Here is a 25229-nt window from a genome sequence, read left to right on the forward strand (position 1 = left end):
CTCTATGGGTCCCTTGGCTTTTCTTGTGGCTTGCCTGTCTTGGTGAGACACCCATAAACAGAATGGCCCACCATTCTCTGACGCTGCCATTTCTTTACTGTCTGCCCGCATTCAATGAGAACCTGCATGTGAATGGCCATGATGGCGGCCTCTGGCCATACAAGAGTCTATGGAAGGCTGCAGATGCTTACCCTCAGGGCGGCAGACTGTAGACTGAGGATAGCCTGCAGCCACTGGGAAGGGCCATTTATTGCTATTGTTTGCCAGAGAAGGGGTCACTCAACCCAATATATTCAAAATATTATTTTAACATGCAATCAATATAAAACAAATTATTAAGATATTTTACATTATTTTTTCGTAATGTCTTTGAAGTCTAGTGTATATTTTACACTTGTGAATGTGGACGAGCCATATTTCAAGTGCTTCACAAGCACATGTGGCCAATGGCTACCTTATTAGATAGTGTAGGCCTCAAATTTAGCTCAGGAGTGACCTACCTTGGGCCTCACCCTTCTGCAATTCATTCGAACTCCAAAGCCACCAGTTATCTTTCTAAAACACAATACTAAATTATATCATTCTCCAGCTGAAAAGATCTGTGATATCTCCTGCCCTAGTAGGACAAAGTCTGAAGACCCTGGCATAATTTAAAAGATCCTTCACAATCTGGCACCAATTTTCCTTTTAAACTGTTTTCTCTCTCTTTCCAAGTTGTGGCCACATATATAGAGTTCTTTCACCCAACAAGCTTTTCAATCCTCCTTGCATTTTTCTCTCTCCACTTAAGGATGTCCTTGTAGGTTCATGCCTTTGTCCATTCAAAGAGCACCTACTAAATGTCAGGAGGAAGCCCAGGGCCTTGGACCCAACTCAAAGGACTACAGGAACTGTCTTTGATCAACTCTTACCCCTCCCCAATCCCACCCTCCACTGATTGTCCAAACTCTTGCCCCTCCATCTCGCTCTTGGTTAAGCCATATCACCCAGCTAGGTGGTTTCTTCACATGTCCTTTTCCCACACCCTCCCCAAAGCCATGGGGCGAACATTCCTGGCCATTTCTTCAATGCCTGCCACAACAGGAATGCTTAATAAACCACGGAGGGGTGAATGACCAGTCAATCCCCACTTTCTCATCTGAGGAACTAAAGCACGGCACAGGAAAGGTTGAGAGGAACATCCGGCCTGATATCCTCATGCAGGCTTCCCAGAGTGGCTGGAGTCCGCTAGGATCCCAGCAGAGCAGGGACACACGTGTCCCCGTCCCCCCCCCCCACCCCCCCCCCCCACCCCCAACCAGCGATCAGCGAGGCACTGATCTAGGCGAGCCTCCCATCCCCTGCCCTCGATGCCCATCCCTGGACTCGGGGGCCGACGGGACAGGAAAAGGGGAGTAGGCACTGGCATCCCCGAGCAGGAGATGGTCGGTAGGGCACTCCCATTTGGGATGAAGAGGAAACCACTCGCAGGCAGCCGCCTGGAGGCGGGCGGAGTGGCGGCGCCGCGGGAACTACAAATCCCAGGGGGCGTGGAGAGAACGAGGCGGAAGGGCCGGCCTTGGGCGGGGCGGGCCGGAGCGAGGTGGAGCGAAGCCGGAGCTGCAGGCGGACCACGGTCGGGCTGCTGGCGTTGCGCGCGGGAGACCATGTCCGGCAGCAGCAGCTGCAGCAAGACCCCAAGTAGGGCCATCCCTGCCACTCACCGGGTGGTCCTCAGCGACGGCGTGCAGCTGCCCCCCGGGGACTACAGCACCACTCCCGGTGGCACGCTCTTCAGCACCACCCCGGGAGGTAGGCTCGGGCTCGCGGGGTCCGTGTGCGGGCGGTGGGACGCACGGACTGGGCAAAGCCGGCGATCGGCAGCCGCCCATTGGACGGAGCTGTCGGACTCGGGGGAGCGCTGACTGGGAAGAACGGTTAAGGGGCATCAGGGAGGCAGCGAGGGTCACGGAGGTGGCCACAGGGAGCGAGCGGTGGCCGCGTCCCGTTGCCTGCCCGCTGGGTGCCTTCTCTGTAGCCGGGGTTGCAAACTGCCCCAATACTTGACTCCTTCTGGGAGAGACAGCTGGGTGCCCCCCACCCAAACAAATGGGCACGCTTCCAGGACGGCCACGTGCCGCGGCGTGTTGCCCCTTGTGGATGTTGGGGGCAGTTCTGAGACGGAATAAGGTAGGGTCAGGGTGCCCCCGGATCAAAAAGACCGGCCTGGGGTTTGGGGGAATGGAATGGGCTTTTTCTGTTGGGATACATGACTCTTGCAGAGTCCTTTCTCTTCCCGAGACGCCCCAGTTTTGCGTCGGGCAAGCACCCTCTGAGATGTTTGGGGCCGAGGGGGCTCGCCTGCTCCAGCCGCGCCTCGCGGGCACCCGTGGCAGATTGCCCACTCACGTGTGTGGGAACCCCGAGGAAGGACCTGGGGCTTCGGGCAGGGCAGTGCAGAAAAACACGTTCCTCTGTCCGGGGGGAGGGGGGACCCGTGTGACCTCCTTCAGATGGATGAGGAAGAGGAAGCTGAGCTGGCACGGGTTGGGGCCAGCCTCGGGCTGCCCTCGGGAGCCTGGCATTCCCTCCCTGCCCGGGCGCCCCGGCGCACAAGCGCTGATGAAACCTGTCCGCCTGTTTGCATAATGAAATCCTCCTCGTGGCTCACCATGTCCCTCCCATCCTCGCGCTGCCCTCACCCCCTTTTGCCCTTCTTCCCTATACCCTCCTCCACTACTCCCAACCCAACTGCTCGAAGAAGCGGCCGCAGATTCTGGCGCTTGCTGAGAGACAGGGGTGCGGGCGGGCGGGGTGCAGCCTCATCTCCTGCCAGCGTCCGGGGCCACATGCTTATTTTCTCAGGCAGCTGTCCCACCACCAGCCAGCACAGCCAGATCCAAGGTCTTGGGCTGTTGGATCCAAAACATACAACGTTAGAATCGTTAAGAGGATCTTAGATGTTCTCGTCCAGCCGTGCCACCTTATTCTACAGGACATGGCACGGAGGCCCCAGAGCTTAAAAACATGTGACCATCGTCTAGTATCACACCGTTGTCCCAAGTTGAGCACGAAATCAGAGCCAAGCGTAAAAGGGAAAACTGCTCTCCCTCCTATTAAAAATGACCCAAGGAAAAGTTCCCGGGGACTCTTCCTGCCACTCTCAACTCAATTCTCTTTCTCAGCTGGCCTTATGTAGTCCATGCTGCTCTGCTTTTCCGGTGTTGTGTTGGATCTTTCAGGACTTTTCCCAATAGTTTGGGGGGTTTCTTCAAGCGAGGGTGTGAATCTGCTTGATCCGTTGAGGGTCTGCACTGAGGCAGGCTTTAAGGCTCAGGAAGCCCTTTTTTTGCACCTTTTGTTGCTAAATGGGAACAGATCTGATTGGAAGCAATACCCAGCGGTGCTATTTTATAAGGAACTCTTTACTTCTCATTTTGAACTGGGAAATGGATGTTTTTTGTTTGTTTGTTTGTTTGTTTGTTTGTTTTTAGCAGATCACAGCAAATCCTCCTCTTTTTTTTTTTTTTTTTTTTTTTTTTTTTTTTTTTTTTTACAGGGACAGAGAGAGAGTCAGAGAGAGGGATAGATAGGGACAGACAGGAACGGAGAGAGATGAGAAGCATCAATCATCAGTTTTTCGTTGCGACACCTTAGTTGTTCATTGATTGCTTTCTCATATGTGCCTTGACCATGGGCCTTCAGCAGACCGAATGACTCCTTGCTCAAGCCAGCGATCTTGGGTCCAAGCTGGTGAGCTTTGCTCAAACCAGATGAGCCCGCGCTCAAGCTGACGAGCTCAGGGTCTCAAACCTGGGTCCTCCGCATCCCAGTCTGACGCTCCATCCACTGCGCCACCACCTGGTCAGGCAAATTCTCCTTTCTTTGAGGGTCTTTAGTTGAGCGAGAGGGGAAGGTGTCTGTGCTTCAGAGTGTAACTTAGTTTCTGAGGCCGCTGGAAGAAAGCCAGCAGGGCCAGGAGCCTCAAGCCAGGTCTCCCTTGTGTGGGGTGTCCAGGGGGGCAGGCACAGCTCACAGACTATCACCTCTGGCTTGCCTCTGCCTCAGTTGACAAATCTGGCCTGCTTCTGGTTAGCCAAGGTATAATATCTCCAAAACACGCTTTACCCCTCTGCCAGGGCAGAGAAGCTTGGACAAATGAGAAAAGATCATTCTGGTGCCTTTTGCTCCAGATTAGAGTGCTGTTTCTCAGTCTTCAGTGTGCATGTAAATTACGTAGGGACCTCATTTAAATGCAGATTCTGATTCTGTAGGTCCTAGGGGAGGGTCTGAGTTTCTTCATTTCTAACTAGCTCCCAGTGATGGGTTTAATACCACACTGAGCACAGTAATCCCCCATTTATCCATGGTTTTGCTTTTCTCTGTTTCAGTTATCCATGGTCCAAAAGTGGAAAATTTCAGAAATAAACAATTCATAAGTTTTAAATTGCATATCATTCTGATCATGATGAAATCTTATGACATCCTTCTATATCTCACTTGAGTGGTGAATCATCCCTTTGTCTAGCATATGGACGCTGAATATGCTATCTGCCTGTTAGTCAGTTAGGGTTCTGTACTACCCATGGTTTCTAACATCCATTAGAATGTGTTCCCGAAGGAAAGGGGGGAACTATTATACTCAGGGATTAGTGGAACATGACTTCCCTCACCTTTTCAGACCTTGGGGTCTGGCAAAAAGTGATGCTTCTCTCCGGGTAAACTTCTCTTGAGGTTGGATTTGGCATCCATCTTTAAACCAAAGTCTGGAGAAAGAGTCTACGTGGGTGCCTGCACTCATTTACAGGAGGTGTCAGGAGCTGTTGAAGTTAAGTGTCCAGTGGTCACTGTGGCCTGATATGGAATTGCGTTGTTTGTCCCTGGAGGAAAAGGAGCAGCAGTTGATTTTAGCCATCCCCATACCAATGACTCCAGTTCACTTTCTCTGGTCACACACACACACACATACACACACACACGCTAAGCCACTGGTCTGAAGTGAAATGTCTGGAGAACTTAAGAATAATTTGCTGAAGTGAGTGTCGTCTATGAATATGTGAGTCCGTGGGGTCTTCAAAATCGCCAGTGGCATCATAAACCAGCAGCAGAACGTTTGACCGGGTCAGAAACCTTCCTCTGCTCCATCCCACCTCCACCAACCTCCATGTGCCCAGTTTCATGTTAGATGTCTGACGCCAAAGCCTCCAAGGGTTGCTTGGGGTGGTAGTCATACTTAAGCTCTGGACCTGGATGAGGTTAATCAGAGGTAAACAGGTAGGGCTACAGGTGTTAATGACACCTTGTTTGGTTAGACAGTCTGTGCCCAGGAAGCTTACCTTGGAGCGGTTCCCAAGTGTTTGGTTATGGTGCAAGACAGTGTCAGGAAGAGGGTCCAGAGGTTTCTGGACCCTGAAGGACAGCCAATGTCTAGAGGCCTTAGTCGCATAGGGGAGACTACATTTTATTATTAAGGACAAGCTAAAGGGCTTGGACATTGAGGTAGTGAGGGAAATATGATGGGCCTCTTCTCACACTGACTTGAGCTTCCTTTTAAAGTATTTAGAACATTCCACATTAGAGACTTTGATGAGGGCCTTGGCAGTGGTTTTCAAGCTTTTTATACTTGGGGATCAGTAAAATTAGAAAACGTATTTCAGGGACTGCTAAGGTAGAAATCACCCTCAGCATAGGTGAATTCAACTAAGACCATTGGGTCTATGATCTTCATACCACATCAGGGTGCTTAGCACTTTTGCAGAGCAGCACAAAATTTCTTTCAGACTAGTGGTTGAAAAACACTGGCAGAGGACCCCAAACTCCTTCCCATGCCCATGAGCCTCCCTGTTTTTAAGGAATTTGCCACGTTCAGAATTGAAAGTCAGTCTGACCTCATAGGCTTGGATTTCTAGTTGAGGAAAATGAAGACACATCTGCTATAGAATTAATTATAAGCATCCAAGTTGTATTTGTAGACACACCCCAACCCCATAACCAGTAGGGCTTTTATAATAACTCAAGTGAGAATTGGCCACTCAGAGTAGTCACCCTCGTAGGCCTCATATTCTAACAGTGCAGACATAGCTGTTGGATTTTAATTGCACCCTGGCCAGGTAGCTTAGCTGGTTAGAGCATGTTCCCAGTTCGCCAAAGTTGTGGACTCAGTCCCCGGACAGGGCATGTATAAGAATCAACCAATGGCCTGACCAGGCGGTGGCGCAGTGGATAGAGTGTCAGACTGGGATGCAGAAGACACAGGTTCGAGACCCTGAGGTTGCCAATTTGAGCACAGGCTCATCTGGTTTGAGCAAAGTTCACCAGCTTGGACCCAAGGTCACTGGCTCGAGCAAGGGGTTACTCAGTCTGCTGAAGGCCCATGGTCAAGGCACATATGAGAAAGCAATCAATGAACAACTAAGGTGTCACAACGAAGAACTGATGATTGATGCTTCTCATCTCTCTCCATTCTTGCCTGTCTATCCCTCTCTCTGTCTCTGTTAAAAAAAAAAAAAAAGAAGAAGAATCAATCAATGAATGCATGAATGAGTGGAACAACAAAGTAATGTTTCTGTCTCTAAAAATCAATAAATAAAGAGAATTTTTTAAAAATTGTAATTGTGCCTGAGCTGTGGTAGCACAGTGGATAAAACCTTGAACTAGAATGCTGAGGTTACCAGTTTGAAACCCTGGGCTTGCCTGGTCAAGGCACATATGGGAATTGATGCTTCCTGCTCCTCCCCACCTTCTCTTTCTCTCTCTCTCTCCTCTCTGAAATGAATAAATAAAATAAAATAAGAAAATAAGAAATAAAATTTTAATTGCATTCAAAGGCTTACATATCTTCCCCCCCAATAGCCACAAAGGTGGTTGACTTTATTATTTGAAAGAGTAAAAAAGTTCTTTATTATCAAGTTTGGTGAAAGAGCAGACAGGGTGGTACCATCCTTATCTGTTGGTGGTGAGGCATTTTCTCTTATGGGACTTTATTCAGTGTTGTTCCAGAAGAGGATTTAGGAAGGGGCAGCAGTATTGAAAAAGGATTACTCTTCAAGGTGAAAGTTTTTTAATGAAAATTGTTCGTCTGTGCACATAGATTCTTACGTGTTTGTATAAGAACCGCGCGCTAACCGATTGCGCCACTGGAGCTCCAATTCTTACGTGTTTGAACAAATGGAAAACCTGTGACTTTCTGGTCTTACCTAGATCCATGCCAGTGTTCTTCCTCCATACGTTTCATAACAAATGAATCATGTGTATTTGTTTACATGTTTGGTGCCTAGGTTGGCCAGGAAGTTCTTTCAGAGCAGTCTTACTCATTTTCGTATCTCCACGATTGAATGTGAAAGGTTGAGAAAAATCCTGGAGTGAAAGTATTCTCAGGGTAACCTAGTTCCTTTACTACCAGGTCCAGGTCTTAGGTGTCTTTTTTTTTTTTTTTTTACAGAGACAGAGTCAGAGAGAGGGATAGACAGGGACAGACAGACAGGAACAGAGAGATGAGACGCATCAATCATTAGTTTTTCGTTGCGCATTGCGACACCTTAGTTGTTCATTGATTGTTTTCTCATATGTGCCTTGACCGTGGTCCTTCAGCAGACCGAGTAACTGCTTGCTCTAGCCAGCAACCCTGGATCCAAGCTGGTGAGCTTTTGCTCAAACCAGATGAGCCCGCGCTCCAGCTGGCGACCTCGGGGTCTCAAACCTGGGTCCTCCACATCCCAGTCCGACCCTCTATCCACTGCGCCACTGCCTGGTCAGGCCTTAGGTGTCTTAATGATAACATTTACAAGGTATAATTGTTTATCTTGGGATGTTCCTGCGGCAGAAACTTCCTTTCTCTGAACTTGCCCACTTATTACAGTATTACAGATAACAGTATAACTGATGTTCCTTTTCTCTACTGTTATTGAGCAGAAAGTAGAAGGCAGTGGCTTTTTAACACTAAACAAGTCAATTTGGGGGCCAGGGTCTCAGACACTTGGTTTGATGCTCCTTATTTACATGTTTGCACCCAGCATCGCTGATTAGGCAAGAACAGATGGCATCTTCCCATGACGTTTGAGTGCTCAAGGACATGGGCAACAAAAGGGGCCTTGTAATCCAGAGTCTATGTCCATGAAAGTTCACTGAGAGAGCTCAGAGACCAGGCCCCAAGTAGCGAGGCTCGACAGCTGCCCAGAGATACTGGTGTTGACGAGAATGGCTGTATCCTTGAGCTGTTGCTGGCTAACAAGCCACAAAGCGGTAACTCAAACAACAACAACCTGCTGTTTCTCTCCCCTCTCAGGGCCGCTTGGGCATTCCATTACGGTCTGGCCCGCACTCACTCATCTGGCTGCGTGCACTTGGCAGCTGGATTGCCCCGGCTAGAAGGTCCAGGACGGCCTTACCCAGATATGTGGGGCATTGCTGGGGACACCAGGAACACGTGTGAACGGAGATGGGAGGAGTTATGGGGACCACGTTTTCAGACCACTTTCCACAGGTCAAGGCTCAAAAAATGGTGCTTTGGGGAAACAACTAGCCAGCAGGGCCAAGGCCAGGTGTAGAAGCAAACCAGACTCACAATCCTGTGAATCCACTCTGGGTTTAGGAGCAGAGAACACCTTCTGGAAACATTGAGTCATAGGTCCCATGCCCCGTTTTCAAGGCCTTATGTCCAGCTCCACGAAGCAAATCATGCAATGGCCACGCCAGCCCACTGGGCAAGCTGTTCCACTTCGTCCTGCCGCCCCTTACTAACCATCACCCAGCCTATCTGCTCTTTCCCGTTCGAGTGCCTGGGCTTTGGGGACACTCTTCGAAGGAGCCCGCACTTGCTCTCCCCTCCCATGTGAATACCCTTGATTTTCTGGAGTATTGGCAATAGGATGGAGCCGAGTTTAAACAGTGGAAGTTTGTTTTCTCACTGTTTGGAGGCTGGACGTCCAGGATGAAGAGCGGCAGGTTGGTTTCTCCTGCGGCCCCTGGCCTTGGCTTGCAGACAGCCAGCCTCTCACTGCCTCTTCACGTAGTTGTGGTTGTAGTTGTGGTCATGGTCATGGCCATGGTTTGTTCCTCTCTCTTATAAGGATGCCAGCATATTGATTTAGCACACCCTAATGGCTTCATTTTAACTTAATGCCCTCATCTCCAAATACACTGACGTCCTGAGGGTTGGGACTTCAACATGTGAATTTCGGAGGGCACAGTTAACACAAAAACCAGGGCCCCCTTCCAAGGACAGCATGCGTTTCTGTTTATTTGGAGGCATTTTGGAAGGGTACTGCTCCCTGTTGGTGATGTGTTTCAGGGGTCCCCTCTCCCTGCTCTGCACAGGTGCATTTTGAAGTGTTTGGAGGAGTGAGAGAAGGGAAGGAACTTGGCCAGCACTTAGAATAATTATTTTAGCTATTTTGTTCTGAAAATCTCTGCAAAAGCCTTGTCCTTCCTGTTTAATTTTCAAATAAACTGGCCTTATTCCCTTCAAGAGAATTGCTTTGAAGAGAGGGACTAACCAGAAGGGCCCGTTGCCACTCGCTGATCGCCCCTAGTTGGTATTTGAGGAGCTTCATAAGATTTCTGGCACCTGGGAAACGTTTGGATCTTGGTTCTCTGTGCAGAGCTGGTGGGGGCAGAGGTGAAGAAAAGTCTTGGACTGAGCAGACTCTGTTTGCTAAACAGACAGACAGCTCAGCCAGAAAAGCTGCCCAGACACTTGTGGTTCCTGCCTGGTGGTCGTGGTGGTGGGGAGATTCCGGGTAGACCCTGGCACATCTGTGCACTTGCCTCTAGGTTGACACAGAGTTGGTGAAAATTGAATTTAAACTTGTCCAGATTGGGCCCTGGCTGGGTAGCTCAGTTGGCTAGAGTGTCATCCTGATACGCCAATATTATGGGTTTGATGCCCTGTCAGGGTGCATACAAGAATCATCCAATGAGACCAGGGCCGGTTGGCTCAGTGGTAGAGCGTCAGCCTGGCGTGCAGGAGTCCTGGGTTCAATTCCCGGCCAGGGCACACAGGAGAAGCGCCCATCTGCTTCTCCAACCCTCCCCCTCTCCTTCCTCTCTGTCTCTCTCTTCCCCTCCTGCAGCCAAGGCTCCATTGGAGCAAAGTTGGCCCAGGCGCTGAGGATGGCTCTGTGGCCTCTGCCTCAGGCGCTAGAATGACTCTGGTTGCAACAGAGCAACACCCCAGATGGGCAGAGCATCGCCCCCGGGTGGGCATGCCGAGTGGATCCTGGTCAGGCACATGTGGGAGTCTGTCTGACTGCCTCCCCGTTTCCAACTTTGGAAAAATACAAAAAAAAAAAAAAAAAGAATCCTCCAATGAGCCTGACTGGTGGTGGCACAGTGAATAGAGCATCAGCCTGGGATGCTGAAGTCCCAGATTCAAAACCCCAAGGTCACTGGCTTGAGCCCAAGGTTGCTGGCTTGAGCAAGGGGTCAAGCTGGAGCCCCCGGGGTCAAAGAATGTATGAAAAGCAATCAGTGAACAACTAAAATGCCAAAACTATGAATTGATGCTTCTCATCTCTCTCCCTTCGTCTCTCTCTCTCTCTCTCTCTCTCTCTCTCTTTCTCTCTTGCTAAAAAAAGAAGAGAGAGAGAGAAAAGAATCAACCAATGAATGCATAAATAAGTGGAACAACAAAGCAACGTTTCTCTCTCTAAAATCAATGGATAGATAAATTTTTAAAAATTGTCTGGATTATTTTGTCCACATGCCACTGGCTTGCATCTGGGCACAGGCATTCAGACCTCCCCCTGACCCTGTTGTGAAACGCTCTCGCTTTCCCTGGAATGGGAACAGCAGTTCTAGGAATTCCATTCTTGTACTCTTGCTGGGCCTCACGTCCTGCTTTAGGGAAGAATGCTCCTGCCAGGGGAGGCCCAGGGGGAAGTGGGAGATGAGCTCGTCTCAACTTACAGGAGTCGCATCCAGCAGCATTTGGAACCCGAGTGTGGATACTGTGGGGAGATGGAGAAGAAATTAAGGCCAGCCTCTCTCTCAGGGAACATCCTGTTCTGGCCAAACACTCAGAAATTAAAGTCTGAAGACCCCTAGATTTTCCCAGTTGCCAGTGCTGGCTAAGGCACACGAGCCCGTCCGCCCTGCTGATTTTAAACAGAGGTTGGTGTTTAGGATTGGAGAGACAGGCTAAGTCTGGTTCTGGATGCCGGGGCCTGTTGGGGACAGCCTCTCTGAGGCTCAGTTTCCTGTCTCTGAGTTAAGTGTCGTGGATCTTCCTCATTGGGGCAGGTTTTGGGGGAGACCCAGCATGTCAGGCTGTGAGTGCAGGGTCTGGCCCACAGGCAGGCAGTGATGACAGATGGTGATTGCTACAGTCACCTTACCCAAAAAATCTTAGCTTTCATTTATGCAATATGTGTTTTTTAAGCACCTGTCCCGCACTGTACTGGCTGCAGAGGACTTAAGTCAACTCTCCTGGGCTCCCCCTTCCTGCTTGTGTGTGCTCTCCTGAGTGAGTTTCTTTTAATAGCAACTGTGTGGATGTCATGGTTCGTTATCATAAAAGGAGTCAAGACACTCGTCACCTGATTTAATCTTGCTGATGCCCCATGAGGTGTGGTTTTTATTAGTAACCTCCTCCTAGCACTAAGGGATGAAGCTGTGCCTCCCAGTCAAGGGGCTGGTGTACCAAGCACCCAGGTCTTCTGCCTCCAGGCCCCATGCTGTTTGCACCACTTTAAGCACCTGCCAACAAGGAGACTCTAAAAATAAATGGTAGCGTATCGGAGCTGGAACAGACCCTAGAGATTACCTAAAAAGCCTGGCACAGGGTTGATGCTTTAAAAATAGTTCCATGAGCCTAATCCACACCCTTGTTTACAGGTGAGGAAACCAGACCCTGGGGAATGGCTAAGTCACTTTATACTTTCAAGCAAAACTATCCTCATCACAGAGTATGCCTTGAGAAAACAAACCGTTCTTATGTTTGGTGCACATCTGGAGCTTAAAGGCGCAAAAGACACTGATTACCAAACATGCCAGAGCTTGTGGTATTTCTTGAAGCATGTTTCTTTGGGCCCCAAAAGAATGGAGGATGCCCTTACCCTCCCCATTCTACAGAACAAGAAATTGAGGCACTAAGAGATTGAGTAGTAGCTTGTTCAGAGTAGAGCTAGCGAACAGGAGAACTGGATTTCTAACCACCACACTAGAGGAAGAGCAGCAAGTATTGATCCTGGGGTGTTCCCACCCCCTCTCTCCACAGGGCAGAGAACTCTTGCAGCCTGCTGACCTACATTTTCCCCGCGTGTGCCTAGATGGTGACTCATGTAAAAGGCTTTCTGAAAAACTTAGAACAATCTCAGTTCTCCTGCACAGATAGTTCAAAACCAAAACTTGAGCTCTACCGCTCTCCCCCATCCAACAGGATTCCAGCTACACAGATGGTTGGAAACATGGGGGAATCCACCCCTGTGTTCCTCCTGCCCTGCTAGGGAACCGAGTTCTGGATTCCCTTGCTGTACCTCCTGTTTCTCCAGCCTAGGTCATCCTCAGCCAACCTCCCCCCGAGCCCCCTCACTTTGGGAGTGTATAGAATTGGGGTGCATGGGTGCTTCTCTGGCTCAGGAATTTAGGATCAGGCTGCCCGGAAGCTGGAAGACAGAGCTAGAGGTGGTGGTGGACGGGTGCTTGGTATCTCTGTCCCTACTGGGGCCCCTGTCCTTCTGCGGCCCCCAGATTCGCCTCTGTTTTTAGACTTCACACAGTTGACAGTATTAATTTGTTTATAGGTCCTTCTCCGACTGAATGAGTGTCTGGGGTTAGGAAGCTCTTGCTGTGTCTAACTGGCTTGTATCCCTAGCACCTAGCATGAGGCTGTACAGAGAGCTGGGAGAGCAAACGTGAGACCAGCTCTCCGACTTTTTTTTTTTTTTTTTTTCATTTTTCTGAAGCTGGAAACAGGGAGAGACAGTCAGACAGACTCCCGCATGCGCCCGACCGGGATCCACCCGGCACGCCCACCAGGGGGCGACGCTCTGCCCAACAGGGGGCGATGCTCTGCCCATCCTGGGCGCCGCCATATTGCGACCAGAGCCACTCTAGCGCCTGGGGCAGAGGCCACAGAGCCATCCCCAGCGCCCGGGCCATCTTTGCTCCAATGGAGCCTCGGCTGCGGGAGGGGAAGAGAGAGACAGAGAGGAAAGCGCGGCGGAGGGGTGGAGAAGCAAATGGGCGCTTCTCCTGTGTGCCCTGGCCGGGAATCTAACCCGGGTCCTCCGCACGCTAGGCCAACGCTCTACCGCTGAGCCAACCGGCCAGGGCTTCTCCGACTTTTGAGAAAAGGAAATTCAGACCCTATATCCTTATTTGTTTGTCTATTATCCCTATATCCTTATTAGGATTTGGGGTTTTTTTAAATGCTCAGTATAAAAGACGTTTGGTTAGCTCTCTGTTTTGTTTCATTTTGTTTTGCTTTGCTTTAATCCTCTTCTTACCCCCCGAAGTAACAAAACACAAACTACATACAGCTCTGTGACTTTTTCATACAGTATATTGTGAACAATGCACACTTTTACTTGATTTGTTTTTGGCTGGGTGTAAAACTAGGTCAAAATGAATTTTTTAAAAATTGATTTTAGAGAGAGAAAGGGAGAGAGAAAGAGACAGGAACATCGATCTGTTCCTGTATGTGCCTTGACCAGGGGTCAAACCGGCAACCTCCGTGCTTCGGGACAATGCTCTAACCAACTGAGCTATTCAGCTAGGGCACAAAATGAATTTTCCCTCAGGCTTGACACAGTCTTTAGGCTTCCAACATTGCCATTAAAACCTTTGTACCATCCTTATTCCTAATGTTATGTGCACCTGTTGTTTTTTTCTCCCTTTCTGGAAGATTTTAGAATTTTCTCTTTATTGTAGGTACTGTAAATATCACAGTGAAAGTTAAATTGGTGTTTTTAATTCATTGCCCCAGATACTCAAAAGGCATTTCAAGACTCATCTCTTTTTAATTTGGGAAAATTCGTTTTCTTTTTTCTATTCAAGTAAATTCCTTTTACCAGTTTCTTCTCTTCCTTTCTTGACTCCCTTTCTTTCAGTATTGAATCTCTAGTTTATCTTTTTACCTATTCATCTTTTTTCTCTTTCTGTACTTTAAGATCTTTTGCTTCATTTATTATCTGTTTCCTCCTGTTAATTTATTCGGATCTTTTCTTAAATGGTGTAAGCTTTTCTCAGAATGTGTGGAGGCGTTTGGCGGTTTATATACTGTTCACAAAAATTGGGGAATATTTCAAAATGAATATGAAGCTATAAAATATCCCCTAATTTTTTGTGCACAGTATAGTTAAGAGTGAGGTGCTCAAGATGTGACTGGGAGCCCCTGTGCGTTGGGGAGACTAGTGGGCTCAATCTCGTGGCTAGTTGTTTTTCTCCCCCTGGGGAACCCCCTCTCCAGATCAGTGTCTGCAGGTCTTTATCTCGACTATCCTGAAGCAGGCAGGGAGGGGACTTGCGGTGCACCATTCAGGAGGTGAACTGCGACTTCGTTTCCCCTCCTTCCTGGGCTGAGGAATGTGTGGCTCCTCTCCATGTTATCAGCCCCTCCCCGTCCTTCATGATGCCTCTGATTCCTGAAGCTTCCTGGGGTTCTCTGGGCTGTAATAACCTCCACACCCCACCCCTGCATTTAGGCGTCCCCTTTTCCCCCTTCGTTAGAACCATTCCTCCATTCCCATTTTGTCTTCGTAGACTGTGACAGGGGAACAGTTTGGAGGCCCATTAGGCATTCAGGTTGGAGTCTGTGCTCCTGTTTCTTACTGTTTTGCATGACTGTTGAGAGAAGCAGCAGGAAAGATGTCTGGGCTCTGCCATCTTGAAGTCTCTTAGATCTTGAAACACTCTTGTTTGTGAAACCTGGGGGAGTCGGGTCGCTTTCCCTAATATGGAGAGAAGAAGTGGGCCCTCAGCTAAGGAGTGTTGTGTGGAGACCGCCTGGTGTAATAGCCACACTCCCCGGAAGCCCACACCTGACCTGCATGTCCCTCTGCTGCTGCTTGGGCCTTGCAGGCACCTTGGCACCCCCTGGGTTTCCATTTCCTGTCCCTCTATGCAGTCCAGGCCCCCAGCACCAGGGGGCCACAGCAACACCTCCAGCCTTTTGACAATCTGGAACACTGTGTTTTGTTAAGCTGCCCTTATCTGTGGGAGCTTTAGGGAATTTCCAGATCACTGTTAACTGGAGCTGTGTAGTGGTGAATCCCATGAAGGGATGGAAGAAAAAAGGTTCAACAAGCCAAAGGGCTTCGGAGGAAGCATTTCTACCACATTGACCTGTAGCTTCTGTTCCTCACAGTCCCCAGCTGAGTCAGAGGCGGCTTTGTGGTTCCCGCCCTCTTCTCCCCTTTTAGGCTGGTGAGTGTCAGCCGGCTTTCTGGACACCACTGTTTATCCTGCGCAGCTGAAATACCTTCATGGTGGGTGTCTTGGATGCCATCTCTGCCATCACTTAGTTTATGGATTTTATTAGCACAAATGAGGATTTGGGGGGGGGGGTTGTGACAGAGACAGAGAGAGGGACAGATAGGGATAGACAGACAGGAAAGGAAGAGAGATGAGAAGCATTGATTCTTTGTTATGGCACCTTAATTGTTATTGATTGCTTTCTCATATGTACCTTGATGGGGGGGGTGGGGCTACAGCAGACCAAGTGGCCCCTTGCTCAAGCCAGTGACCTTGAGCACAAGCTGTTAAGCCTTGCTCAAACCAAATGAGCCTGTGCTCAAGCTGGTGACCTCGGGGTCTTGAACCTGGGTCCTCCGCATCCCAGTCCGATGCTCTATCCACTGAGCCACTACCTGTTCAGGCAAGATTTTAATTTTTAACTAAGTGTTCTAGCTATAGGCCAAAGGGCAGAGAGGCTCTTTCTATTTCTCTTAAGTTTAATCAATGATTTAAAAATTGCCAGGAGCCCTTCTGGGCATATACCCTTAAGAATTGAAAGGAGGGCCCTGGCCGGTTGGCTCAGTGGTAGAGTGTCGGCCTGGCGTGCAGAAGTCCTGGGTTCGATTCCCGGCCAGGGCACACAGGAGAGGCGCCCATCTGCTTCTCCACCGCTCCCCCTCTCCTTCCTCTCTGTCTTTCTCTTCCTCTCCCGCAGCGAGGCTCCATTGGAGCAAAGATGGCCCGGGCGCTGGGGATGGCTCCTTGGCCTCTGCCCCAGGCGCTAGAGTGGCTCTGGTCGCAACAGAGTGACGCCCCGGAGGGGCACAGCGTCGCTCCCTGGTGGGCAGAGCGTCGCCCCCTGGTGGGCGTTCCAGGTGGATCCTGGTCGGGCACATGCGGAAGTCTGTCTGACTGTCTCTCCCCGTTTCCAGCTTCAGAAAATAAAAAAATAAAAAAAATAAAAAAGAATTGAAAGGAGGGTCTCAAAGAAATATTTGCAAACCCATATATATAGCACCATTATTCACAGTAGCTGAAAGGTAGAAGCAACCCAAATGCATATGGATAAACAAAATGTGGTATATCCATACAGTGGACTGTTATTCAGCCATAAAAAAGAAGGAGATTCTGGCACATGCTACAACAATATAGGTGAACCTTGAAGAAGTTTTACTAAATAAAATGAGCTGGTCCCAAAGAGACAAGTACTATATGAATCCGCTTACATGAGGGACCTAGAGCCGTCCAAGTTGTAGAGACAGAAAGTGGAATGGTGTTGCCAGAGGTGGGGCGTGGGGGGGGGGGGATGAGTTGTTTAACGGGTACAGAGTTTCAGTTTTGCAAGAAAAAAAGAGTTCTGGAGATTGGTTGCACAACAGTGTGAATGCACTTAACACTACTGAACTATACTTTTTTCTTTTTTTTTTTTGTATTTTTCTGAAGTTGGAAACAGGGAGGCAGTCAGACAGACTCCCGCATGCGCCTGACCGGGATCCACCCGGCATGCCCACCAGGGGGCGATGCCCTGGGGCGTCACTCTGTTGCAACCAGGGCCATTCTAGCGCCTGAGGCAGAGGCCATAGAGCCATCCTCAGCGCCCGGGCCATCTTTGCTCCAATGGAGCCTTGGCTGCGGGAGGGGAAGAGAGAGAGAGGAAGGAGAGGGGGAGGAGTGGAGAAGCAGATGGGTGCTTCTCCTGTGTGCCCTGGCCGGGAGTTGAACCCGGGACTCCTGCACGCCGGGCCGACACTCTACCACTGAGCCAACCGGTTAGGGCGAACTATACATTTTAAAATGGTGAATTTTGTTATTTATATTTACCACAATTTTTTTTAAAAAAAACACCCACAGGGGCCTGGTGAACTTTAAAGAACCTTCCCAGAAGCTGCCGACCTCCAACTTACTTTTCGAGACAGTTGAATCTCTAGCTCTTAGGTTGCACTCTGACAGGGTCAGCTCCCTGTGGTGAACAGGCCAATAAAAAAGCAAAGATGGGGGAGCCCAGAGGGTGAGGAGGGAAGGTGCTAAGCCTGGAGGATCGAGAAACAGAGAAAAGTGGTCCCACCTCTGAAGCCAGGACATCTCCCCTCAAGAAGAGGGCACCATTCTCCATTTTAAACCTACTCGGCACGCAGCCCTTCATGTTACAGATGAGGAAACTGAGGCGCAGACAGGGGAGGGGCAGGCACGGAGGGTGATGTGTACCGCGCCACACAGCTGGCTGGGAGCAGAACCTTCAAGTGCAGCCCCATTCTGTGTTGTTGTTTTTCACACCTCTCCACCCGAGAAATGTGAACTGTGCACTTTAGCCATCTGGTGATAATAAGCAGGGCTGTCAGCTTCCGTTCGATGGCCCCTGGAGGGGGAGAGCAGGACTAGGTGACATCCAAGACAGAGCCAGAGGCAGGCTGGGACAGCGCGTGCGAGTAGGCACATCTCCGTCCCTCTGCCTTTCAGCATTCCAGGGCCTCAGCACGTGGAGCCCGCCCAGATCCCACACTCGGCTCAGTGATGCAGACTGCTTCCTCTCCAGGGGCTAACAGGGAAGCCTGTGCTTAACGAAAGGAGTCAGTCCCAGCTGCCGAATGTCACTCCTCATAGCCCTTCCATGAGGGAGATATTTCAGGGTTACTGATAAGGAAGGGCACTCCGGAAGTCCTCAAATCATGTTTTCTAAACTCTGGTCATTCATCTTCCTGCTGCAGTTTTCATCATGCCTTGCATTCTGCTTGCACATATAGTTGATATTTTTTATATCCCCTTCCTTTTTTTATTTCATTTTTACTAGGACATTTTATTACATACATTATATGTTATATAATGTATATACTATTATACAGAGTGGAGCAAAAGTAGGTTTACAGTTGTGAGTACATGGAACAGCTTATTTTTTATTATTATTTATTTATTGCATTTCCATATGAACAACTGTAAACCTACTTTTGCCCCACCGTGTATTAACTTTTATTCTATTTAGTAAAAGGAAACTTGATATCGCAACTGTATATGGAAAACCAGATTCACTTGCCATAAATGGGAGGTAACTATAAAAACAAGTATGACAACAAGATAGTTTTAAATTCTAGCTAGAGTTCCCTGCCGGCTGAAGGCTTCGAACCTTTGTTGAAAAGAGAGCAATCAGCAAATGTTAGTGAGGTGTCCTATTACTGGTGCCTCAGAGGTGATTAGAACCAAACAAAGATCAAACAGGAATAACCTGTCACTGTTCACTGTTATTTCATGAGTCAACACTCCTTTTTGACGTGTCACAGAATGGGTCCAGGGTGTGGTTTTAGGACAATGAATAATTCCATTAAGACATGGTCCTTACCCTAGGGCATTGTTCTCAAAGTGTGTTCCAGGGGGCAGTGATGTACCCTAGAAGATTTCCAGGTGCGCCCTATGGTATTCCAAAGAAATATGTGCCTGTTGGGGACCAAAAAACCAACAGGGTTTTTGGAGTTTAGATTTTGAGGGGACAGGGCTGTGGGGAATTGGCTGTAAGCAGACAGTCTGCCCAACCCCCCACCTCACTTGCCTGATCTGATTGCAAAAGGCTGTTAAGCTGTGGTGCTGGATTGTTTACACTACCCGCCATGTTCCCTGGAAAGACTGGGGGCAAGTTTCTTCTATCCTTTGTTTGGTGTAAAGTTAAGATGATATGTATGGTGGGGGTTTTCTGCACTCAATACAATTAAGAGTAAAAAGAGAGGAATTCTTTAATGTATTGACGAGGAAATGAGAGTTTGCCTTTCAAATATATGCCAAACATTGAAGAAATCGCTAGGACACATCAGGCTCATGTTTCTCATAAACACAAGAATGAAAAAACTTAACATATTTGTGCCGGGACCTGACGAATTTACTAAATCTTACTAAGAGTATATCTCTATATATAAAATGATAACTTTTTTGTCTTTTTTTTTTTTTTTTTAATCTCTTTTTTATGAATTCTAAAAAGCATAACTCAGAAAATGTAACATAAAAATGTTTTTTGCCCTGGCCGGTTGGCTCAGCGGTAGAGCATTGGCCTAGCGTGCGGAGGACCCGGGTTCGATTCCCGGCCAGGGCACACAGGAGAAGCGCCCATTTGCTTCTCCACCCCTCCGCCACGCTTTCCTCTCTGTCTCTCTCTTCCCCTCCCACACCCAAGGCTCCATTGGAGCAAAGATGGCCCGGGTGCTGGGGATGGCTCTGTGGCCTCTGCCTCAGGCGCTAGAGTGGCTCTGGTCGCAACATGGTGACGCCTAGGATGGGCAGAGCATCGCCCCCTGGTGGGCAGAGCGTCACCCCATGGTGGGTGTGCCGGATGGATCCCGGTCGGGCGCATGCGGGAGTCTGTCTGACTGTCTCTCCCTGTTTCCAGCTTCAGAAAAAAAAAAAAAAATGTTTTTTAATGTCAAAATAAATTTAATTTTGTCGTATTTATTTTGTTTAATTACATAAAAGCACGCTTGGACTTTATATTTTTTCTTTTATATCTGACTTAATTATTATAACATATTTCTCAGAAATTTGTATATAGTGCGCTTACAATTATTTGTAGAATTTTAAATGCGCCCTGACTTCAAAAGGTTTGAGAACCACTGCCCTAGGGAGACGCTTGTGAAAGAACTAAACGGAAATGAATGGACCGTGACCATGTACAAACCCTGGAGTTCGGTGACACCAGCGCCAGGGGCAGAGTGGCACGGACCCGGGGACACGGCTTCGCAGGAGAGCTTTGGTGGGCAGCCGGAACCTCTGAGTCACTCCCTCCACAAAGCCCAGGCGGGATAGTTCTTATTTTTACTAGCTGAGTAATCACTTAATTTTCTGTCCACTCACTATAAAATTGAGTTTAAAAATCTGGATATCCCCTGAGAGTACTGTAAGGACGAAATCAAAAAGTGAGGGAAAAAACGCACTGTGGCACGTGATTTTCACAAGTAATAACACTGAGCACCGGTTAGGTCAGTGAGTCGGTGGGCCTTAAGGAGAGAGCACTGGGTGTGTCAAGTTCTGAGGGGCCAGGGGGCCCCTTCTTCCATCAGTGTCCCTTATAATGGGGAGTCAGGCTGGTTTGGTGGCAGCAGAGTCCAAGCTGTAGCCAGGCACCTACGTAAGTGTCACTCCTCCTGTTATGTAGAAGTTCGGCTTCTACAGGAAAACCTGCCGCCTCTGCCACAGCCATGCCTCAGAGAGGCCCAGAAAGGAGGCGGCGGGGGTTCAAGATGGCTTTACCAGTGTCCCCGATTCCTTCCAGGTACCAGGATCATCTATGACCGGAAGTTCCTGATGGAGTGTCGGAATTCACCTGTGACCAAAACACCCCCTCAGGACCTGCCTACCATTCCGGGGGTCACTAGCCCTGTAAGCGATGAGCCCCCCACTGAAGCCAGCCAGAACCACCTGCAAAACAGCCCTGAAGACAAGCCTGCAGGCGGTGAGTGACCGGGCTTAGCCAGGCTCTTCCTTGGGACACGCGTGTACGTGGCCCGAGGGTCCTTCCCACTGTGAAGCAGTTCAGAGTCCAGAGGGCGGGGTAAGGGTTGGGGGGATAGTGGGGAGAACTTTCATCAGCACTGGCTTTCCCCATTCCCCGTGAAAGGGGCCCAAGAGTCCCAGGAAAGATGGTTTGGCCTCACTAGGTAATCTTAATCAGTGGGGCTTGCGTGAAATGGAGGGGGTTCCACGTAGCAATTTTCTTAAGTGCCCCCCTTTATATAATTGTCCCTAAAGCAGTACCTTGTATCTGCAGCACTTGAAACACACTCACAATGTTCATTTGTAGGAAATGATTTTTCAAGGTCATGGTGAACTTTTCCTCTAGGAAATTACATGTCTACAGGCTCAGAAAGGTATCCAGGATGCCTTCTGTCAGTGTGGTGGTCCACTAATGGGTTCTTGATGAAAACGGGTAGAAACAATGCAACCAGTTGTTTCTGCAGGCAAAGGGTGTCTTAAGTCCTTCTGGTCCCCCTATTTCCTCAAGTAATCAGGGAGCACCCCCTGGCAGAGGTGTGTGTGAATGTAGTCTTTGTGGCACCGTGACAGGCTTGTCAGAGTGTCTCAGTTCTCCCACTGCAGGACGACACAGTGTAAGCACTTGCAGACAGATTGAGTCAGCCTGGAACCCACTGACCCTTCACCCGGAAGGCAGAACACCAGGCCAGACAGGAAGCAGCTAGACTTCGGGCTGGGCTGGCTCTGCTGACAGCAGCAGAATCCATCCACTCAGGGCCTGCAAGGATATGATTCATAATTACCTTGGGAACCCCACAGACCAGGTCAGGAGACACTTGCCTTGCCTCTCAGACCCGGAGAGCAGTGGGAGGGAGGGAAGCGACACAGAGAGCAGTAAGGACGGCACCAGGCAGGGGGGTGCCCTTCCGTGTGCTCGAGGATGGAGAGGAGGATGGACAGGTACCTGTGGTTGGTGGCACAGTGCCTCCCGCTGCCCCTGAGCTTCAAATCAAAGGCTGGAAGTCGAGGCCAGAGCTGCAGTTCCTGAAACTGTTTAGCCACCACTACCTGAAGGCTGCCCCTCGCCCCCACTTGCATAACCTCCTCCTCCCAGTTTCTAGGGCTGCTCTGGCCCACACGACGGCAGGGTTGGCCCCGCGGGAGCCTTCCCCACGATTCTGGCCTAGTCTAGTCGTTTCACACAGTTGTCGTGATGGAGTGTGGTGGGGAGGGAGGGACATCACTTTCATTTCGCCGAACTAGATGTTAGAAGCCCCTCTTCTTTGTGTAAATACAGGGTGGGGCAATTGTAGGTTTACAGTTGTGAGTACACAAAACACCGAGTTTCTTCTTGTCTTGTTATTTATGAATTACCGTATTTCCCATACAAACAACTGTAAACCGACATTTGCCCCACCCTGTATAACCAGGTGGAGAAGCCGGTGGTGTCTTCTGTGAGGCCAGAGCAGGCAACTTACCGTGTAGAACCGTGGGTCTTGCCCTGGACACGCTGAGTGAGGCAGTTCCATTCAAAAGGGAAATGGCCTGCTGTAGCATGAATAACGTGGAAATTTTATTGGAAAGGGGAGCAAGGACTGAACTACCCAAATAACTACTTTACTGCAGGCTCAGGCTATTCCATGGGCAATCAGATGTGGGCTTAGTAGGTTAGGGTACCAGTTTCTTAACCAAAAGTTGGGACACATGGTCAAAAAATATTTACGTTTAAGGAATATTTTTCTATGAAATTGTGTTGATGTGAATTCACATGTAACCATGTATTCTTATTAAAAATAAAAAAGTTATACAAAACTCAGGACTGTTACCTCCCCTGTGGGAGACCTGGTCTCCACTCTTCCTGTCGGATGGGAGAAGAGAGCGCAGCCGGACTGGGCACCTTCAGGCCTCTGCTTCTGGGAATACCTAGTATAGTCCTGCCCTCCCTCCATTGTCCTTGGCAACGTAAATCTGGCCTCTGCTCTTCTTGCAGGAACATCACAATGAAAAGATAACACCGCTCCCTGACTCTAAAATGTCAGTCCTACCAATTGCCAATTGCTCACCTGACCCTCCGTCCTTTCTCTCCCCAGGTGAAGAATCACAGTTTGAGATGGACATTTAAAGGACCAGCCATCGGATCGAGCAATGCCTCTGGGCCCTCCTGGCCTTTCTCTGGAGAAGAGTCACACCAGCCAGTTATCACCCTGGGCAGGCACTGGGTGTGGGGTCGACCACCCCAGTCCTCTGCTCCCTCAGTCAGGGCACCTGCTCCCCCTCCCTCTTGGTGAACACCAGCGGATACCTCTGTGTGCCTCCATTCCTGCAGGAGCTGGCACCCCAAGGGGAGTGACTCTCAAGAGCACACACCCTGCAGCCTGGGGCCAGGAAATGGACATGGAGGAGCCCGTCTGAATGGTCACCCGGCTCTTCCTCTGAGGGCACACCCACCGCTTCCTTAGGTTGGTGTGCGTGGGAAAGATCCCCTCTCGTCCTTCCCCAAGAGAGGAAATAAAAGCCACCTTCACCCTAGGGCCAACAGTCGGCCCCTGTCTGAGCTCTTTTCAACTCCATATGGATAACTAACACCAACTACTGTCTGCACAGTGCATGTAGAGCACTTTCCAATACATTATCTCATTCGATTCTCCTGCTGATCCTGTGACCGAAGTACGGCAAGTGTTATCCTCATTTTACAGTTCAGGAGACCAAGCCCTGTCCAGTTGGCTCAGAGGTAGAGCATCAGCCTGGCGTGTGGATGTCCTGGGTTCAATTCCCGGTCCAGGCACACAAGAGAAGCAGCCATCTGTTTCTCCACCTCTCACCCTCCTCCTCTCTCTATTTCCCTCTCTCTCTCTCTCTCTCCCCCTCCTCCTGCAGTGATGGCTTGATTTGTTCACAAGAGTTGGCCTTGGGCTCTGAGGATGGCTCTGTGGCCTGTGTCTCAGGTGCTAAAATAATGGCTCCATTGCAGAGCATTGGAGCAATAGCCCCAGATGGGCAGAGCATCACGTCCTAGTGGGCTTGCCAGGTTGATCCCAGTGGGGACACATGCGGTGGTCTGCCTTTGCCTCCCCTTCTCTCACTAAAAATTAAATAAATAAATAAATAACAGTTCGGGAGACCAGCTGAGAAGTTAAATGAGAGGTAGGACTGGGTTTGAACTGTGCTACTCTCTACCTCCTGTTTTTCAGTGGTAGGTGCTATCTCTTTTCTGGGCTTTGTTTCCCCAAGCTGGCAAGTGAGCTGTCACCTCTACTCTGCTCCATTCCCTGCAAGGGTCGTAGGGAAGAGCCTGTACCTTTTCCAATGGAGGGCCTCTTTGATCTACTTGCCCCAGATGTTTGTTGAGTGATCCCTTTGTGCGAGCTGTTATCAGGGATACAAACATGAGACAAGCTCTCTCCTTTGACCATTTCATTGAAACATACAATATACCCATAAGAAAAGTTGCATAGGCCCTGGCCAGCTAGCTCAGCGGTAGAGTGTCAACCTGGTGTGTGGAAGTCCTGGGTTCAATTCCTGGCCAGGACACAGGAGAAGCACCCATTTGCTTCTCCACCCTTCCCCCTCTACTTTCTCTCTGTCTCTTCGCCTTCTGCAGCCAAGGCTCCATTGGAGCAAAGTTGGCCCAGGCGCTGAGGATGGCTCCATGGCCTCCAGTGCTAGAATGGCTCTGGTTGCGGCAGAGCGACACCCCAGATGGGCAGAGAATTGCCCCTGGTGGGCATGCTGGGTGGATCCCAGTTGGGCACATGCAGGAGTCCAACTCTGCCTCCCCATTTCTCACTTCAGAAAAATAAAAATAAAAAAATTTTTAAGGGGAGGGGCACAAAAGAGATTATATAAGACTAGTTACCAAGCAAGTAGTCTGTATAGATAGAGGCTTCATGGAGGTGACACTACATTTGGGTCCTAGAATGAGTGAGCAGAGACCCAGTATTACTGGGGTCAGGTGGTCTTGTGAAGTCAGCATGTACAAGGACAGAACTTCAAGTTGCCTGCTTTGGCCAGAGCAGGCAATTTATGTGGTTGGAGATGGCCTTTATAAATGGCAAAAAAAAAAACAAAACCCTGGCAAATAGTTCTGTTAGAGTGTCGTCCCAATGTGCAGATGTTGCTGGTTTGATCAGGGCACATACAGAAACATCACTGTTTCTCCCTAAAATCAATCAGTAATAAGTGACCCAAAAAGGACCTCGGTTGCCAAGCACGCACGGAAGACCCCTACTGAATCCCGTTATCGAAGGAAGCAAGTGTTATCATCTTACAGCTCAGAGTTAAAACCACTCACTAACGTGAGAGATGGCACTGGGATTGAACTGGGCTTTGGCTGGGAAGTCCTGTATTTGTCATCACAGGATATGCTGGGGGGTAGATGGCCTTTGAGCAAGAGGCAGTGACTGATGTGAAGT

At 49.3% G+C, this 25229-nt stretch overlaps 1 protein-coding gene across 1 annotated transcript; it reads left to right on the forward strand.

Annotated features, from left to right (window-relative positions):
• Positions 1-1570: 1570 nt before the first annotated feature.
• On the forward strand, positions 1571-23355 carry EIF4EBP1 (eukaryotic translation initiation factor 4E binding protein 1). The gene is made up of 3 exons (XM_066380333.1): positions 1571-1791; positions 20618-20797; positions 22908-23355. Exons 1-3 carry the CDS (start codon positions 1647-1649, stop codon positions 22937-22939), a joined length of 357 nt encoding a protein of 118 aa, XP_066236430.1. The 5' UTR covers positions 1571-1646; the 3' UTR covers positions 22940-23355.
• The last annotated feature ends 1874 nt before the right edge of the window (positions 23356-25229 follow it).

This window comes from Saccopteryx leptura, chromosome 4 (genome assembly GCF_036850995.1).
Source record: "Saccopteryx leptura isolate mSacLep1 chromosome 4, mSacLep1_pri_phased_curated, whole genome shotgun sequence".
NCBI classification, from domain to species: Eukaryota; Metazoa; Chordata; class Mammalia; order Chiroptera; family Emballonuridae; genus Saccopteryx; species Saccopteryx leptura.

Coding starts and splice junctions, on each gene's coding strand:
- EIF4EBP1 (XM_066380333.1), top strand. CDS start 1,647: ATGTCCGGCAGCAGCAGCTGCAGCAAGACCCCAAGTAGGGCCATCCCT. Junction 1,792..20,617: donor CTTCAGCACCACCCCGGGAG/GTAGGCTCGGGC, acceptor GATTCCTTCCAG/GTACCAGGATCATCTATGAC. Junction 20,798..22,907: donor TGAAGACAAGCCTGCAGGCG/GTGAGTGACCGG, acceptor TTCTCTCCCCAG/GTGAAGAATCACAGTTTGAG.